The sequence below is a fragment of the Protomyctophum parallelum genome, assembly GCF_964188405.1.
Source record: "Protomyctophum parallelum genome assembly, chromosome: 6".
NCBI lineage: Eukaryota > Metazoa > Chordata > Actinopteri > Myctophiformes > Myctophidae > Protomyctophum > Protomyctophum parallelum.
Window position 1 is genome coordinate 44,775,242 of NC_139701.1, and position 19,743 is coordinate 44,794,984.

Consider the following 19,743-nt stretch of genomic DNA (forward strand, 5'->3'; position numbering starts at 1 on the left):
AAGTCCATTGCTCTCCCCTTGTCCCCCATATATGGGGAATAGGTTGGTGGAGGTTGTGTAGAGCCCAGGATCACATTAGATGATTGACACAGGGGTGAAAAATGGGTTACAAAATCGTGGGATAAAAAATATATTAAAAAAAATAATAATAACAAATCGGATCTAATTCGGGTTACGGTGCACACATGGAAGAAATGTCCTTTTTTTATCGGGAATACCTTGTTGTAGGCTAATACGTCTCCGATTCTCCTGTGAATTGTATGCATCGGCAGCAAGCACAAACACCTGCTCCTCTGTTCATCTGTTGCTCTTATTTGGCTCATGAAATAACCCATTTTGGGGCGGGAACCCCTTTTGGTGTTAGCATTATGCTATGCTTTAGCTATTGAAAAATAGCAGATCTACAAGCTCATAGTGCGCCACTCGGTGGCGCGCTATGAGCTTGTAGATCTGCTATTTTTGACAAATTGAAGAACAACTGACATAGAAACATAGCTTTTTCAGAAAACTGTCAGGATGTAGAAGACATTTTTTTAATCTGATCTCAGGTCAGAATGGGATAATTATTAAGAATTAATGCAAAAGCAAGTTGTTGCTGTTCTCTTCTCTCTCTGTGTGACTGAAGATTATGCCCAATAACTGTAGACGGTTCTGGTGGATTTGACTGAGTGACCCTCGAGTTACGGTCGAGGTCGATTCTCTGGAATCTAGGGGGACGCTTGGGGGACGTGCTAGTGTGCACGGACATGCACCGCTCTGTTCCCTCCCTGCACACACTGTGTGTGTGTGTGTGTGTGTCTGTGTGTGTGTGTGTGTGTTCCACTGTGTTGTGTTGTTGTTTTTCTTTGTGACCAAGTTTTTATTGAGCATTTTTTATTTTCATTACAAATCCCCCATCTCCCCATTCTCCCCAAGGTTCCAATTATCATTGCAACAAGAAAAGACATTGCATCAGTTAGTTTGACATTTTACAATATATAGGCATCTTGGCTGGTAGACTTTACAAATAAGATTGAAAAGTAGACATACATACATACATACATACATACATACATACATACATACATACATGTAAAATATGGCATTATAGTTGTGCTTTGACCTTTTGTGCTTCAATAGACTGCCTTTTTGCTCCATTAGTTCTCGCAATTGATATTTCCAAACCCTAATACATAAATAGAAACAGAAATTGTATTTTCCATTTTCTTACAGAAAGACTATGAGGAGGTTTCCATCTAGACACAAGGAGATTTTTTGCAGCAGTAGTTCCAGCAAAGAATACTTATTTTTGAATGACTGGTAGTGAGAGTGTGGAGTCATCATTTCAACAACAAAATCTGAGAGGGACATGGTATCTCGATTGTAAATATTTCAGATAAGGTCCTAGCTACCCGAGACCAGAATGTCATGACCCTGTGCATAATTGCATATGTGCCCACAGTTCTCAATGGGCACAAAGTGCATACCGGGTTTGGTACTAATTGGAGTTGACAGCGTTTTCTTGGAGTTAAATTGAATCTGTGTATTAGTTTATAGTGCATCATCTGATGGTTATAATTACGCGAGGTTATAGTAATGTTGTTCCACACTCTCCTCCAATCCACACGTCCATAATCTTTCAGGTCTATGTTCCATATTGTGGTAATTCCCATAAAGGTATTTGACACTTTTTGTAATTCTCCATATACGTGAGAAACAAAACCTTTGCTAATATCTGAGGTAATCATTTCGATAACTGGATGTTTGTGTTGTAGTAGTGTGTAGTTAACCCATTCTGAACGGGAACCCATTTTGGTGTTGGCATCATGTCATGCTTTAGCTATTGAAAAATAGCAGATCTACAAGCTCATAGCGCGCCACCGAGTGGCGCGCTATGAGCTTGTAGATCTGGTATTTTTGAAAAAATCGAAGAACGACTGACATTTTTAGAATCTGATCTCAGGTCAGAATGGGTTAATCAGACCAGTGTGTTGTCCAGTGGAAACCTCGTATGAATCTGATCTCAGGTCAGAATGGGTTAACATTGTGTATTTCTCTCCCTGTGTGTGTGTTACAGTTTGGGTCTGATCTCAGACTCCTTCCACATGTTCTTTGACTGCACTGCTCTGCTGGCTGGTCTGGCTGCTTCAGTCATCTCTAGATGGAGGTCCAACGACTCCTTCTCTTATGGGTAATTATAATATTATTATTAATTAATATTAATAATATTAATGCTGGTCTGGCTGCGTCAGTCATCTCTAGATGGAGGTCTAACGACTCCTTCTCTTATGGGCAGTGTTGTGACTAACGCCCTTACATCGCGTTACGTTACATAACGTAATTACTATTTGCAGTAACTTGTAACCTAACGCTTTACATTCCCCATTCCATAACGGCCTTATAGTTATTGTGCGAGCGTTACCCACGTTATGGCGTTATGTCAACTTATGTGATCAGTGAAAAAAGTCTCGCCATGCAGCTCCGTGAGTCTATCATACAAGCGTCTCTGTGCTGCTGAAGTGAAGGGGCCGGGGGCAAATAAAGTTGTGAATCGATATAATTCAACTAAACTGCGGGAGAAACACAGATGTACAAGCCCAACACGCTGGGCATTGCGACGGGTAGATAACTTGTAGATCTGCTACTTCCAGCGCAGGAAGGGCGCATGCTTTTGACGCTCTTTAACTATGCATTCAGCAGCCAGTGACAGACTCACAACACAGAAGTTGACAGCACTGCAGCAGACGGAATGCACAGGCAGATCCGACACAAATTTATTGCACACATCTGTGCTTTGCCTTTCATCCACGCTTCCATAGGCTTTTAAATCTTATTTCCCATCCACGGGCACAAGCAACGTGATATCAGCAGCTGCAGCTTCCATCCGATCTGTGGTGGTGTTCTGCAGTGTTGACGAGGGAAGCTACTAGCTAGCATGGGAGCTAACGTTAGTTTCACTAATCACTATGTACTTTCCATCCCCTTCCCCAACCCCTCACAGTCACACTCGCTGCTGCGTTTACACGGGCAGACTGTATCGTTGCGTCTGCCCGTGTTTAATGGTCAGGGTTTCAGGCAGGTTTCAGGCAGACCTGTCAAAACGATGCACTTTCCAAAACAGACAAAAAGAGACATGCCACCACCTTAGAGTATAGGCCACCACCTATAAATTCAAACCCACCTCTGGAATATTGCTATTTCATTCCACAGTTTTTCTCTAATAAAGTAGTTTTTATTTGTTTTCTCATGTTCTCCTTGAAAAGTGTCTTTAGTACTCAGAGAAGCTTTATATAAATAATATTATCACTATTATTATTACTACTTGTTTTATTGCCTATGCTTATGTAGAAAAAAAGCTCACTGCTCAGATCAAATAGGCCTATTGATATGCGATTAAAATGTGATTAATTGAGATGAAATCATCACAAAGCCTCCAATTAATTAGATGTTTTTTAATGAAGTCCCAAGTCTCCCAACCCTATTCTTTATAGATCTAGCTTCAAAACAAAAGTTCCTATATTCGGTATTCGGTTTCGGCCGTTTTTTATATTATTATTTTTTAAAGTAAAGTAAAGTAGTTACTTTCATAATTTAATGTAAAGTAAAGTAACAAATTACTTTTTTAGATAAGTAACGATAACCATAGTTCCTTACTTTTTAAAAGTAACTTCCCCAACACTGCTTATGGGTAATTATAATATTATTATTAATTAATATTATTAATATTAATGCTGGTCTGGTCAGTCATCTCTAGAGGAGGTCCAACGACTCCTTCTCTTATGGGTAATTATAATATTATAATAATTATAATCTATCGATAAATGCACCACGTCAGTAATTCACGTAACTCCCCACGCCCCACCGACTACAAATTCGACACACACATTCCACACCCCCACAGGGAGGGCAGTGCCCACAGGGAGGGCAGTGCCCGGTGTCACACCCCCACAGGGAGGGCAGTTCCTGGTGTCGTTCCACACCCCCACAGGGAGGGAGGGCAGTGCCCGGTGTCGTTCCACACCCCCACAGGGAGGGCAGTGCCCGGTGTCACACCCCCACAGGGAGGGCAGTTCCTGGTGTCGTTCCACACCCCCACAGGGAGGGAGGGCAGTGCCCGGTGTCGTTCCACACCCCCACAGGGAGGGCAGTGCCCGGTGTCGTTCCACACCCCCACAGGGAGGGCAGTGCACGGTGTCGTTCCACACCCCCACAGGGAGGGCAGTGCCCGGTGTCGTTCCACACCCCCACAGGGAGGGCAGTGCCTGGTGTCGTTCCACACCCCCACAGGGAGGGCAGTGCCCGGTGTCGTTCCACACCCTCCACAGGGAGGGCAGTGCCCGGTGTCGTTCCACACCCCCACAGGGAGGGCAGTGCCCGGTGTCGTTCCACACCCCCCACAGGGAGGGCAGTGCCCGGTGTCGTTCCACACCCCCACAGGGAGGGCAGTGCCCGGTGTCGTTCCACACCCCCACAGGGAGGGCAGTGCCCGGTGTCGTTCCACACCCCCACAGGGAGGGCAGTGCCCGGTGTCGTTCCACACCCTCCACAGGGAGGGCAGTGCCCGGTGTCGTTCCACACCCCCCACAGGGAGGGCAGTGCCCGGTGTCGTTCCACACCCCCCACAGGGAGGGCAGTGCCCGGTGTCGTTCCACACCCCCCACAGGGAGGGCAGTGCCCGGTGTCGTTCCACACCCCCACAGGGAGGGCAGTGCCCGGTGTCGTTCCACACCCCCACAGGGAGGGCAGTGCCCGGTGTCGTTCCACACCCCCCACAGGGATATTAAATGTTTGCTTCTCAGAATTCCCTGACAGTCGTCAGTTATTTTCAGATGAAAGAGTATTTGAAGTGATCAAAACTAGCAGTAGAATACAAGTTTAGAAGCAACTTCCAGAAACATGAACGGTCTCACTAGAATGTCGGCCCTAAATCATCATCGTTGCATTTTCAGACTTGTAGATTTTATTTAGCTTCATACCATGATATCTTAACGACTCCTTCATGGCTAATTATAATATCATTAATATTAACACTCCTTCTAATTATAATATCATTAATCCTTCTAATTATAATAATTATCATTAATTAATCATTAATATTAACACATTAATATTAACACTATGTTAGTATTAACACTATTAACACTATCATTAATATTAACACATTAATATTAACGCTTTTAACGTTTCTGAACGTGGGCCGTTCAGAAACCCGTCCACCAGTGACATCATCGTTGGGCATATTTGTTTTTAAACGAGATTTATTTACGTGAGGATATTTTAGTACTATAAAGATCAGATTAACTGTGTGTGTGTGTGTGTGTGTAGGTATGTGCGTGCGGAGGTCTTGGCAGGCTTCGTAAACGGCTTGTTCCTCATCTTCACAGCGTTTTTCATCTTCTCCGAGGGAGTTGAGGTACGTCATAATAACCTTATCAATACACATACAGTTATCAATACACATAGTCATATTAACCTTATCAATACACATACAGTTATTATCTTCATCTTCTCAGAGGGAGTTGAGGTACGTCATAATAACCTTATCAATACACATACAGTCATAATAACCTTATCAATACACATACAGTCATAATAACCTTATCAATACACATACAGTTATTATCATGATTTCAGGTTCACGTCATGGTTCACGGTATCACCTGGAAATATTCTGACATTAAACCAAAACATGTTCCAGTCCTGGAAAATAGCCTCGACCCCCTTACAGCCCGTAGCCCCTCCCCTAGCCTCGACCACCTTAAGGCCTATTCATAGTCTGGATTTTCGGTGGTGAGGTGACCACCGCTCCGGTGGTGAGCTGACCACCGGAGCGGAAATAACATTGAGCGGTGGTGAGTAAAAACAGAGAGAAGTGGTTTGCTCTTCACCGCGGCTCAGTGACGTCATGTTGTAGTTCGGTGGTCACCTCACCACCGTAAATCCAGACTATGTATGAGCTTTTACAGCCCGTAGCCCCTCCCCTATCCTCGACCACCTTACAGCCCGTAGCCCCTCCCCTATCCTCGACCACCTTACAGCCCGTAGCCCCTCCCCTATCCACCACCTTACAGCCCGTAGCCCCTCCCCTATCCACCACCTTACAGCCCGTAGCCCCTCCCCTATCCTCGACCACCTTACAGCCCGTAGCCCCTCCCCTATCCTCGACCACCTTACAGCCTGTAGCCCCTCCCCTATCCTCGACCACCTTACAGCCCGTAGCCCCTCCCCTATCCTCGACCACCTTACAGCCCGTAGCCCCTCCCCTATCCTCGACCACCTTACAGCCCGTAGCCCCTCCCCTATCCTCGACCACCTTACAGCCCGTAGCCCCTCCCCTAGCCTCGACCACCTTACAGCCCGTAGCCCCTCCCCTAGCCTCGACCACCTTACAGCCCGTAGCCCCTCCCCTATCCTCGACCACCTTACAGCCCGTAGCCCCTCCCCTAACCTCGACCACCTTACAGCCCGTAGCCCCTCCCCTAGCCTCGACCACCTTACAGCCCGTAGCCCCTACCCTATCCTCGACCACCTTACAGCCCGTAGCCCCTCCCCTATCCTCGACCACTTTACAGCCCGTAGCCCCTCCCCTATCCTCCACACTGTTATTAACATGGTGTAATGTGTGTGTTCTCCACCAGAGGGCGCTGGAGCCTCCAGACGTGCATCATGAGCGTCTACTTCCTGTCAGCATAGCAGGACTTCTGGTCAACCTGGTGGGAATATTCGTGTTCCAACACGGAGGACACGGACACTCCCACGGAGGAGACGCAGGTACGGGGGGGGGGGGGGGGGTGTTGATAGCGCGACAAAACCTCGCGCTTTGTCGATAGCGCGCTTTCTCGATAGGGCGACAAAAACTTGCGCTTTGTCGATAGCGCGACAAAAACTCACGCTTTGTCGATAGCGCGACAAAAACTTGCGCTTTCTCGATAGCGCGACAAAAACTTGCGCTTTCTCGATAGCGCGACAAAAACTCGCGCTTTGTCGACAACCATGAATACAGTTTCAGTATGAGGGAAACATTTTAAACAGTGCAGTGTGTGTTTGACCATCATCACAAAGCGAGAGATATTTATTTAATTTATTAAAAAATCTGATTGACTTGTTTTTAGTCCAAGGAGTGTATTTTGGTGCAAAAATAATGCTTGGAATGGATTCAGAATCATGAAAACCCCCTAGTTTGACTCTAGCCCTAACCCAAATGGAATGGATTCAGAATCATGAAAACCCCCTAGTTTGACACTAGCCCTAACCCAAATGGTATTGTATGGATTCAGAATAATGAAAACCCCCTAGTTTGACACTAGCCCTACCCCAAATGGTATTGTATGGATTCAGAATAATGAAAACCCCCTAGTTTGACACTAGCCCTAACCCAAATGGTATTGTATGGATTCAGAATCATGAAAACCCCCTAGTTTGACACTAGCCCTAACCCAAATGGTATTGTATGGATTCAGAATCATGAAAACCCCATAGTTTGAAACTAGCCCTAACCCAAATGGTGTTGTATGTTATATCGTTTTAATCGTTGATTAGTCACCTTTACAACAAGGTATAGATTGTAAGGATCGGGTGTTCATGGAATGAGCAACACAGCTAAATGTGTGGGTAGCGCCACCCTGTGGAATGAATGAGCAACACAGCTAAACGTGAGATTACTGTGAGAGTGATCCTTGACTGTCTCTCTCCTGTCTGTCTCTCTCTCCTGTCTGTCTGTCTCTCCTGTCTGTCTCTCTCTCTCTCTCTCCTGTCTGTCTCTCTGTCTCCTGTCTGTCTCTCAGGTCATGGTCACAGTCATTCTCTGTTCAACGGCAGTGTCACCTCCAAAGGTCACGACCACACCTCCAAAGGTCACGGGCACTCTCACGAAGGTCACGGGCACTCTCACGAAGGTCACGGGCACTCTCACGAAGGTCACGGGCACTCTCACGAAGGTCACGGGCACTCTCACGACGAGCCACCCTGTCACGGTGAGTCAGCGTCTTCTAGGAGACATATATGTACGACGGAAGCATTTATATTTTACTCATGATCAGAGCTTCCGTTGCTCCAGACTGTATGAAGGAAGCATTTATATTTGACTAATGATCAGAGCTTCCGTTGCTCCAGACTGTATGACGGAAGCATTTATATTTACTCATAAGAGCTTCCGTTGCTCCAGACTGTATGACGGAAGCATTTATATTTACTCATGATCAGAGCTTCCGTTGCTCCAGACTGTATGACGGAAGCATTTATATTTTACTCATGATCAGAGCTTCCGTTGCTCCAGACTGTATGACGGAAGCATTTATATTTGAATCATGATCAGAGCTTCCGTTGCTCCAGACTGTATGACGGAAGCATTTATATTTTACTCATGATCAGAGCTTCTGTTGCTCCAGACTGTACGACGGAAGCATTTATATTTTACTCATGATCAGAGCTTCCGTTGCTCCAGACTGTACGACGGAAGCATTTATATTTTACTCATGGTCAGAGCTTCCGTTGCTCCAGACTGTACGACGGAAGCATTTATATTTTACTCATGATCAGAGCTTCCGTTGCTCCAGACTGTACGACGGAAGCATTTATATTTGACTCGTGATCAGAGCGTTTCCGTTGCTCTTGACCAGGGGTGCCCACACTTTGACTTGAGAGCTACTTTCAAAATGACCAGCGCGACAAGGTCTTCCCACCCAAACAATTATAATCCCATCGCTTTAAAACCCATTCTGAACGGGAACCCCTTTTGGTGTTAGCATCATGTTATGCTTTAGCTATTGAAAAATAGCAGATCTACAAGCTCATAGCACGCCACCGAGTGGCGCGCTATGAGCTTGTAGGTCTGCTATTTTTTTTTAATCGAAGAACGACTGACACAGAAACTTAGCTTTTTCAGAAAACTGTCAGGATGTAGAAGAACATTTTTAATAATAATAATAATAACTTGCATTTCTATAGCGCCTTTCAAGAAACCCAAAGCGCTTTGATGTTTTTTAGAATCTGATCTCAGGTCAGAATGGGTTAAAAATTTACCTGAAGGGGCTTTAGATGTACAAGACAAACACACTTGGAATGGGATCATGTTTTGTAACTTTGTAAATAATGCTACTGATGTTTTTGCACAACACTCTTGAAAACAAGCCCGATTTGATGTCAATGAAGTCAAAGTCACCTTATAATTCTTTTTTCTTGTTTAATTGTATATATCTTTAGGTCCATGTCATGTGATCTACTGGTAGAGAGGTACTCTATGCCTCTATTATATTATTATTATGATTATTATTATTAAATTATTATGATTTAATCTTTCCTCAGATGATCTGCACACGCCAGGGAAAGGAGCCAGCAAACAGATACTACAAGGTGATTATGCTTCCTGTCTGTCTGAATATACCTGTCTGTCTGCCTCCCAGCCTGCCTCCCAGCCTGTCTGTCTGTCTGTCTGCCTCCCAGCCTGTCTGTCTGTCTGCCTCCCAGCCTGTCTGTCTGTCTGTCTGTCTGTATTACCGCTCTGTGATGCTAGAGGATTCCTGCCTGCAGGGTGGAGTTGTGGCCAGTAGGTGGCAGTCATGCACTGTCAACAACAGAGACAATAGTCATGAACACAGAGTGTCTAAGGGGGCGATTCACACTATGGTCCCGGGTGTCTAAGGGGGCGATTCACACTATGGTCCCGGGTGTCTAAGGGGGCGATTCACACTATGGTCCCGGGTGTCTAAGGGGGCGATTCACACTATGGTCCCGGGTGTCTAAGGGGAGATTCACACTATGGTCCCGGGTGTCTAAGGGGGTGATTCACACTATGGTCCCGGGTGTCTAAGGGGGCGATTCACACTATGGTCCCGGGTGTCTAAGGGGCGATTCACACTATGGTCCCGGGTGTCTAAGGGGGCGATTCACACTATGGTCCCGGGTGTCTAAGGGGGCGATTCACACTATGGTCCCGGGTGTCTAAGGGGGAGATTCACACTATGGTCCCGGGTGTCTAAGGGGGCGATTCACACTATGGTCCCGGGTGTCTAAGGGGCGATTCACACTATGGTCCTGGGTGCGCACTCGGGACCACTTGGCAGATGTTGTGGTTTAGTGTGAATGATGCGTACTGTACACTGCGTACACTCGGGACCACTTGGCAGATGTTGTGGTTTAGTGTGAATGATGCGTACCGTTCCCGGGAGCGGATCGCCCAACCGTCCCCGGGACCGCATGGGGGGCGGGTCTCTGGACCGTTGAAGTGTATTCAGATACGGATCGTTCCAATGTGAATGCATGCGTACCTACAGAAGTAAGTGGACTTTTTTTTTATGAACGTGACATAATCTCTAGTCGACGAGCCAAGCCTCAACAAAAACACACAGCCGCTGCACGACGCGTAACACCAGCGCATTTCTCAACGCCGCCCGTCTCCTGTTGAATCTGCGTATACGCGCAGCACCGCAGTACGCGCTGATCTTATTACACGTGGCTCTTGGGCTTTGCTTGGCATAGTTTCCAAAGTAAAACAAAATAATAATAATGCTAAAGTAGAATCCATAGCAAACTAATATCAAACACGACACTGGAGCACAGAACTGACTGACACAGTGAATAGCAGGCAGGCTGACAGACAGTAGTATAACGGCAAAGAGGCAATTCAGTGTATCTGGATTTATTTGAGACAATGTCGCACAGTTGATGGTCAGTGTCCGTGCGCGCCAGCCATCAAGCACACCGTCATCAGGAGGATTAAAGTGTGTTATGCAAGTGTACCCGGGTGCGCTGTTGAATCTCGGGCAATGTTGAATTGTGAATGGGAAACGGTTCCAATGAAACGGATTCAGTCCGTCTCAGTGTGAATTGCCTATCAGTGTTCAACCTGATATTATGAACATGTAGTATTGGGTGTATTCCAGGTGTATAACTAGTATTCTGTGTATTCCAGGTGTATTTCTACACATCGTAGCTGATACTCTGGGGTCAATAGGGTGAATATAACTAGTATTCTGTGTATTCCAGGTGTATTTCTACACATCGTAGCTGATACTCTGGGGTCAATAGGTTGAATATAACTAGTATTCTGTGTATTCCAGGTGTATTTCTACTAGTGGTGGGCATAGATTAATTTTTTTAATCTAGATTAATCTCACTGCAATTCTGGAGTTAATCTAGATTAATCTAGATTAAAATGGCTCATTTGAACTCTGCCGAAGGCATTGAAAATATGTGTGCGCTACCTAAATAATGACCAGAAGTAAATCCTTGAACGGGCCACGTGGCCCATTAGACCAGGAGCCCTATCATAATTGGTAATGAAAATATAATAATGTTCAATACGATGTACGTGTGTTATACATTGTTTATTCAGTTAAACACGAATAACCATAAACACGTTACCATACAGGCAATTTGGAACAGTGGGTGCAAGAACAACCCCCTTTTCTGGGATATGACATTAATTAAACTGTAAACCTAGAGGTGATGAAGAACTGTTTACAGTCAGTAGCTTTGTGACATGACTTGAGTCCAACCTCTACCTCTTCCACCAGTCACTCACCTCCAGTGTGGGGCGTCCCAATCCCAACCCTGGGGCTTCCTATTCCCTCTCCTACTGTACCTCATCAGTACTGGGGTTTCCTATTCCCTCTCCTACTGTACATGATTTGAGTCCAACCTCTACCTCTCCTTCTTCCACCAGTCACTCAGACACACCAGCTTGTTCACATTGTCTGGTGACAAACTAGATCTTTTTTTCTGTACAATGTGGCCTGCTAAAGAGAACAGTCTCTCGCATGGGACAGTTGTGGCAGGAGTCCCCAAGTACTTCTGGGCAATGTGGGCCATCTTACCATAAACAGCAGTGTGCTCTGACCACCACTTCAGTGGACACTGATCTAAACTGGCACTGGGCTCTACCTTGTACCTCTCTACAACATTGTCTACTACTGGTATCTCGTCTTCTGACTCTGACTCTGATCCCATCAGTAGTAGGGCTGTCTTCTTTTGAGGTGGCTCAGGGTTCTCCTCCCTGGGCGGCTGCAGAGCAGGTTCTTCTGCCCTCACCAAGTCACTCAGCTTTCCCCACACTGGCTCCCTCTCTGCTCTGGGCAGGCATTTGAGATCTTTGAAGCGTGGGTCCAGAGCAGTGGCCACCTTTTGATGAAAAATAAAATAAAGATTGATGGAAGAAAATGTAACTTTCAAAATCCTCCATATTTCTTCATGACTCATTCATCTATCCATTTATCAATCTTCTGGCTTAACGGTCTATAATGGTCAGCCAATACAGTTATCTTCTGGTCAGTACGTGTCACATACCTTCAGCCATTCCAGGTTTGTTTTCTCCCTCCGCTGGTTGAGGTCTTTGATGAAGGCAGTCTTGAAGCGCACAATGTAGGCAGGATCATCATCAGAGATCTTCATTGCTCGCAGGAGATGACACAGGGCAGGTAAAACGACAGAGCAGGAGACATACTTTTCCCCACCAAGGAGCTCAGTGACGTACCTACACACACACACACACACATTAAGAGGGGTGAATTGACACCAAAAACGACGCCACAATGTCACAGCAGGACACACGCGCACACACACACAGAGCATAGCACACAGACAGTACACACACACACAGACATCACAGCCCCAAACACAGCACGGCCACACACAGACAGCACAGCCCCAAACAAACAGCACAGCCATACACAGACAGCACAGCCCCAAACACAGCACAGCACAGCACAGCCACACACACACACACACACACACACACACACACACACACACACACACACACACACACACACACACACACACACACACACACACACACACACACACACACACACACACACACACACACACACACAGAGCAGTGTGCACTGTGCACACACACACAGCCACACACACACAGAGCAGTGTGCACTGTGCACACACACAGCCACACACACACACACACACAGAGCAGTGTGCACACACACACACACACAGCAGTGTACACACACACACACACACACACATAGAGCACAGCACAACACACACTTACTTGCATGGCTCCAGCAGTTTCTCCAGCTTTGCCAACTTCTCATATTCAGCATGTGTTGGGAGGGCCAGCTTGTGGGTCTGCTGAGCCAGCGTTGCGTGCACTGCGTCTCTGTTGCGCCTCAAACGTGTGATCATCGCTAGGGTTGAATTCCAGCGTGTTGGAACGTCTTGCACGAGTGACTCCTGGTCTTGTTCAAGGGATGCTTGCTGGGCATTCAGCTCGTCTGAGTTAGCCGGACTGTGTTTGAAATGTCCGACCACTTTTCGACACTTGGCCAGTACACCATCAAAACCACCATCCCGAAGTGACATTACAACGGCCCTCTGTACAAGATGAGCAACGCAGGGCAAGTGCTCAAATGGTAATATTCTCCCTGCTGCTATCATGTTGGGAGCGCTGTCGGTTCCAATGGTGGTGATTTTTTCAGCTATGCCCCACTGATTAGCGACGTCGAGAAACTGTCTGGCACAAGCTTCTGCAAAGTGGCGCTCCTCCGTTTTAATCACACCTGACGTTATAGGAGAGACAAAGTAGATCAGAATAAGTTTGCTATTAATAGGAGACTTACAATTAGCAGGCTGGCGTTGTTGGGGCTAGCTAGCAAACGTATAATGTTGGCTGGTGGTAAAATAAATCAATCGATCCCTGATAACGTTAGCTAAAGCTGTGTAAATGTTAGGCTGAATTAGCAATATTACATGCCGCGGTGGGGTTGGTTTCAGGTTGGATATTCAGCCAGGATGGCTGGGTATCCAGCCCGAGACCAACTTCACCGTGGTAAATTAATTTAAATTACATAACGTACCTAAGGCGAACGAGTGAAGTTCCCAGCTGACATCGATGAGGTGTACAGTAACGCCAAGGTAGTTGTCGTTTTTGACAGATGTCCAATGGTCCCCAGTCAGTGCTACACACGCCGCCCCGGCCAACTTTTCATCTTTCGCAGCTTTCTCTGCGGCGTACTGGTCATGGATTCTCCTTGTGATAGTTCGTCTCGCAGGTAGTTTGTAAGATGGGTCGCCTGTGGCCGCCTGGAGAAGAAGCTCGAGCCCATCATCTTCAACCACACTGATAGGCCGGCAGTTGATGGCAATCCATTGAGCTAGGAGGTTAGTTAGCTTGGCTGATAGAGTTGGGCTGACGGGCTTGCCACGGTTGCACTCAAACATTGTAGTTTGACGAACACTTTTCCCCGGAGCCATATTAGTGCTTGGCCCGCCGGCAGCTTCGCTATCATCAACCAACGCAAAGGGATGCTTGTGCGTTAGGTGATACTTCAGACTTGAAGAACTCCTACAGTAAGCCATTTCTGCTTTGCACAGGGTGCAAACCACCTTGTTCTTGTCGAGGTTTCCATTGGGAAGCTTCTTGTAAAGAAATTTCCCCTGAAGCAAACCTGGGTTCACAGAGTCCTGCATGCTGACGTTTGATGTGGCACGCCGCACTGTTCATTAATTTCACCCGTGTCCGGTTAGGTTAGGATTTGTTACCGCCCCGCTCTCAGAGTAATTTATTTCACCTTGTCCCTGTTAGGTTAGGACTTCTCCCTCCCACAGAGTAATTCCGGCGTCCGCCAGATAAAACTATCAAAGTGAAATTCCTAGTTTGCTTGCTTTATGCAGTCAATGCAGACCCAGCTCTTAGACCCAACTTTGAGAATAGATTAATGGCGATAATTTATTTGACGCGCGATAATATTCTCGCGTTAACGCAGCACGTTAACGCCGATAACGGCCCAGCATTAATTTCTACACATCATAGCAGATACTCTGGGGTCAGTAGGGTGAATATAAGTAGTATTCTGTGTATTCCAGGTGTATTTCTACACATCGTAGCTGATACTCTGGGGTCAATAGGGTGAATATAACTAGTATTCTGTGTATTCCAGGTGTATTTCTACACATCGTAGCAGATACTCTGGGGTCAATAGAGTGAATATAACTAGTATTCTGTGTATTCCAGGTGTATAACATGTAGTATTCTGTGTATTCCAGGTGTATTTCTACACATCGTAGCAGATACTCTGGGGTCGATAGGGGTGATCATCTCTGCTCTCCTGATGCAGAAATATGACCTCATGATCGCTGATCCCGTCTGTTCAATGCTGATCTCTCTGCTGATCGGAGTCAGGTTAGTGCACGCGCACACACACACGCACGCACGCACGCACGCACGCACGCACGCACGCACACACACACACACACACACACACACACACACACACACACACACACACACACACACACACACACACACACACACACACACACACACACACACACACACACACACACACACACACACACACACACTGTGTGTGTGTGTGTACGTCAATTTAACAAATTGTGAGTGACGCTTGCGCTACTCTATGCCGAATTGAAGTGGACTCAGTGGCCCCAGACCTTCTTTTGCCCGAATAGCCGAATATGATTAATATTATATATCATGTACTTTTGTACTAGTTGTTGTAGCTTTAACAAAGGTACGGCCATGACAGCAACGGTACATGATCACGGCAGAAGACGTCATTACATGTTGTTATGAAAGGTAAACCCGGTTTCCAGACTATTCAGTCTCGGCTGTAAAATCAACCCAACCGAATGAAATCAACCGAATTGTCGCGTTATGATTAAAGCATCCACAACTGTGACCTGTGTGTGTGACCTTTGACCTTTGTGTGTGACCTTTGACCTTTGTGTGTGACCTCAGTGTGGTGCCGTTGCTGAGGGAGTCGATCGGGATCCTGATGCAGAGAACCCCCCCCTCCCTCGACCACACTTTACCTGAGTGTTACCAAAGGGTAAGATTTACACCCTTAAATACACCATAAAATACACCCTAAATACACCTTACACCTTTATTATCACTGGACCACACTTTACCTGAGTGCTACCAGAGGGTAAATATTACACCTTTATTATCACTGGACCACACTTTACCTGAGTGCTACCAGAGGGTAAATATTACACCTTTATTATCACTGGACCACACTTTACCTGAGTGCTACCAGAGGGTAAATATTACACCTTTATTATCACTGGACCACACTTTACCTGAGTGCTACCAGAGGGTAAGAATTACACCCTAAAATAACCCCTACCGGTAGGGTGAGAACACCATTAAAACGCCACTATTTGTGACATTAAAAATCTCTGACCTTTCAGAGTAAAATCTCCCATATCTGCCGGCACTGTAGCGCTCTTATTTTGAAGAAAGAAATCCCGGCACTCGATGGGTTAAAGCTAAACCACACCAATGCAACTCATTGAGTTACCGTTGGTGTGGTATGGCTTTAAAGTTTCACTGCGTCTTTAATGTTGACACTTTCTCTGTGTGTGTGTGTGTGTGTGTGTGTGTGTGCGTGCAGGTCCAACAGCTCCAGGGTGTGTACAACATTCAGGAACCTCATTTCTGGACTCTGTGTTCAGACGTCTACATTGGGACGGTCAAACTGCTGCTGGCCCCTGATGCTGATACCCGATGGGTGATGAGCCAGACACACAACATATTCACACAGGTAGGCACGCACACACACGCACACACACACACACACACACACACACACACACTAGGGCATTCACTTAACCCATTATGACCTGAGATCAGATTCATACGGGGTTTCCACTGGTCTGATTAAAAATCGATTTATCGACTTCATTAACACGAGTCGATTCAGATTAGGAGAAGTCGAAAGTTGAAAAAAATAAAAATAATCCCCATATCATATGTTCTGCTCTATGTGTGCGTGTGTACAGAATTAAAACTGTAGCATTGGTTATTGTCACGGACAGAAGTCATTCTTTCCCTTTGCATATAATATGCACCGGAGCGCACTCGCCTGTTAGTCAGAACGCGCCCTTAACCCATTTTGTGCGGGAACCCATTTTGGTGTTAGCATCACGTTATGCTTTAGCTATTGAAAAATAGCAGATCTACAAGCTCATAGCGCGCCACCGAGTGGCGCTCTACGAGCTTGTAGGTCTGCTAGTTTTGAAAAAATTGAAGAGCGACTGACATTTTTCGAATCTGATCTCAGGTCAGAATGGGTTAATCAGACCAGTGTGTGTCCAGTGGAAACCTCGTATGAATCTGATCTCAGGTCAGAATGGGTTAATTAAAAACCATCTGCAGCATACATGTGGCTCTCAGCGTGCGGTGTCCCACTATTGACTGGCTGAATATGAAGTTTGAACTGCGCTGTGTCAGAGAAGTAACAGATGGAAGCGCGCAAACGTTACCCCCAAACGATATCCCCCTCACCTCCGTGCTGGAAATATAACGTCTGGGTTTCCGAGGCTACATCCGTGCTGACGCAGTGACTGTCCTGTTTCTGGTTAAGCTTTACGCACATGAACCTCTCCGTCTCCGGTCAGTGCTGGTTGTTGTTTATTTGCATGGCTCAGAAAATAAGTAACAAACTAAACTAAAATTAAATATTTTGTATTGTGTTCTGGGGCCGCTGTGCTGCGCTGCTTCTGCGCTGTGTGCCAAATGCCACTACTTTACCTGGATAACATCATCTTTTCATTTTGACATGAAATAATAATCCTGTACCGGTACCGTGTGTAGCGTTTGGTTTCATTAACGCGATCGTGACAAAATAGTCTACAGCTGCTGCTTCCGCCTGCAGAGCATACATGATGAACGGTAAAGATCGGACAGCGCTACGGCAACATGGAAGTAACACTGACTCCAAGCCCTTTATAAATCACTCAGTGAACGGACGAGTCAACTTTTCACTGCCGTTTGGTCCCTGTGGTCCGTCCACCCACAATCACAATCAGAAGCGTTTTCAAAGAGACGAGTAGGATATAAAGGCAGCCTGAAAGGCGAGCCTTTGCATTCCAACGGGTGAGAGAGGCCACTGAATGAATGCGCAGTGCTTTGTTTGACATGCTCCGTATTTGAGCGCGCGGCTCCTCCACCCGCCCCTGTTAATAGATATTCTACTGTTCTTTAGCTAATGTATGATCCTAGAAGACTAGAAAACTGTATTTTATCACCATGTGTTGTTCTGCTGTGTAAATCACTCTGGATTAAGAGCGTCTGAGAAATGACTACTTTGTAAATTGCCTGTCTGTCTGTCTGTCTGTCTGTCTGTCTAGGTGGGAGTGAGACAGCTCTACATTCAGGTGGACGTGGCGTCGATGTAAAGAAGAGGTTTCTGATTGGTTGAAAACCTCGTGGGACCAAAGCCCCCCCCCCCCCCCCCCCAACACGGACCAATGAATGAGCAGCTCCGCTCACTGGCCAGCCAATAGGAGGACACGATGGGAGTTTTAAAACCTCAGCTCTCCTCCTCTGACGTGTTACAGTGAAACTGGTGACCTGCAGAAACGTGTGACCGTCTCGTAGCACGTGTTCAGAAACGGCCACGGTCACACATTTATACAGGTCACCATGTCACTGTAACACAGAAGAGCCTCTGAGCGCTCTCTCTCTCTGTGTATCTATGTCTCTCTCTCTGTCTCTCTCTCTCATTGGTTCTTCATCTCTTCACGTTTAAGTGCCTTTTTCATCGACCAATCAGAGACAATCGGGGAAGCCCCTCCCACCGGACCCCCCCCCCCAGAAGGACTAAATCAGTGTTGTCGTCTTAAAGGGACATTTCAACCAAAACTCATGTTGATAAATGTGTGTTTAAAAGTTCATTCCACTTATTTACTTCTTTTATATCAGTTAAATATATTACTGTTATAATATAACAGTTATATATCGATTAAATCATTGAACTGTAATTTATATGAAGAATAAACATAAAGATTCCCCAAACATGTCTTCTAATAAACACCTCATGTTTCTATATCGGTGGTTCTCAAACTGTTTGATGTCAAGGACCCCCAGAATTATCTGTCATTTCACGCCGACCCCCATCTGGAAATATGGGGGTCGGCCCAATCTTTTAACGCAAAGATTTGAGTTAAAAACGTCCGCTCTAAAATAATATATATTCAAAGATTTGCGCCACATTTTAACGATTAAAAAAAAATTGCAGATCTACAAGCTCATAGCTTGTAGATCTGAGCTAAAGTATAACATAATGCTTAAAACGCCAACGGGGGTTCCTGTCCTGAACGGGTTAACATGGCATGCATTGAACGTCGCCGTGGAAACACTTTGGAAACACTTTGGTCGGGCAGTTAAATGGTTAAAGCAGCACCAATAGAGTGCGAGGCGTTCTTCTCAGATTGTAGATCTGCTATTTTTGGCAAATAGTTTTTTGTAGAGCTAGGAAAACGATACACATGAATCACATGAATCCAACGTAACCGTAGAAATGTATTTTCTAGAGACACACTGGTGTGTTGAAGTCACTCCTGAAGCCAAAGTAAACGCCAAAGGTTACATTCTACACTCAATGGGAGGAGCTGGAAGTTCAATGCAGTGGAAACACGTAGTAGTGCCCCCTGGTGGCCCAACGAGGAAATGCTGGCCGTCTTTCTGCTGGAGTGTTACGTTGCTGACCATCCAGACTGGCTGCTCGTTGTCTCCACCAAGCCGAAGGCACGTTGTCTCAACCAGGCCGAAGGCACGTTGTCTCCACCAGGCCGAAGGCACCTTGTCTCCACCAGGCCGAAGGCACCTTGTCTCCACCAGGCCGAAGGCACCTTGTCTCCACCAGGCCGAAGGCACGTTGTCTCCACCAGGCCGAAGGCACGTTGTCTCCACCAGGCCGAAGGCACCTTGTCGCCACCAGGCCGAAGGCACGTTGTCTCCACCAGGCCGAAGGCATGGGGAGAGAGTATGTTTTATTGTCT

The 19,743-nt window shown here is 46.2% G+C and overlaps 2 protein-coding genes across 3 annotated transcripts in view; one reads left to right on the plus strand and one right to left on the minus strand.

Annotated features, from left to right (window-relative positions):
* The window catches only part of slc30a7 (solute carrier family 30 member 7), a 30,676-nt gene extending 11,908 nt beyond the window's left edge, over positions 1-18,768 (plus strand). Inside the window, exons 3-12 of one of the 2 annotated variants that reach the window (XM_083767937.1) lie at positions 2,057-2,170; positions 5,305-5,392; positions 6,618-6,750; positions 7,764-7,952; positions 9,283-9,330; positions 10,963-11,004; positions 15,022-15,115; positions 15,695-15,785; positions 16,353-16,502; positions 18,091-18,768. In XM_083767937.1, coding sequence (XP_083624063.1) covers positions 2,057-2,170; positions 5,305-5,392; positions 6,618-6,750; positions 7,764-7,952; positions 9,283-9,330; positions 10,963-11,004; positions 15,022-15,115; positions 15,695-15,785; positions 16,353-16,502; positions 18,091-18,138 — 997 coding nt within the window. In that variant the 3' untranslated portion in view covers positions 18,139-18,768. Of the gene's footprint in view, positions 1-2,056; positions 2,171-5,304; positions 5,393-6,617; positions 6,751-7,763; positions 7,953-9,282; positions 9,331-10,962; positions 11,005-14,979; positions 15,116-15,694; positions 15,786-16,352; positions 16,503-18,090 lie in introns of both variants that reach the window. The other variant, XM_083767936.1, reaches the window with a different exon arrangement.
* Positions 11,016-14,187, minus strand: LOC310860826 (E3 SUMO-protein ligase ZBED1-like; the record flags this gene model as incomplete). Its single annotated transcript, XM_083768016.1, has 5 exons — positions 11,016-11,047; positions 11,793-12,096; positions 12,262-12,448; positions 12,986-13,493; positions 13,791-14,187. 5 exons carry the CDS (start codon positions 14,185-14,187, stop codon positions 11,016-11,018), a joined length of 1,428 nt encoding a protein of 475 aa, XP_083624142.1.
* Positions 18,769-19,743: the final 975 nt, after the last annotated feature.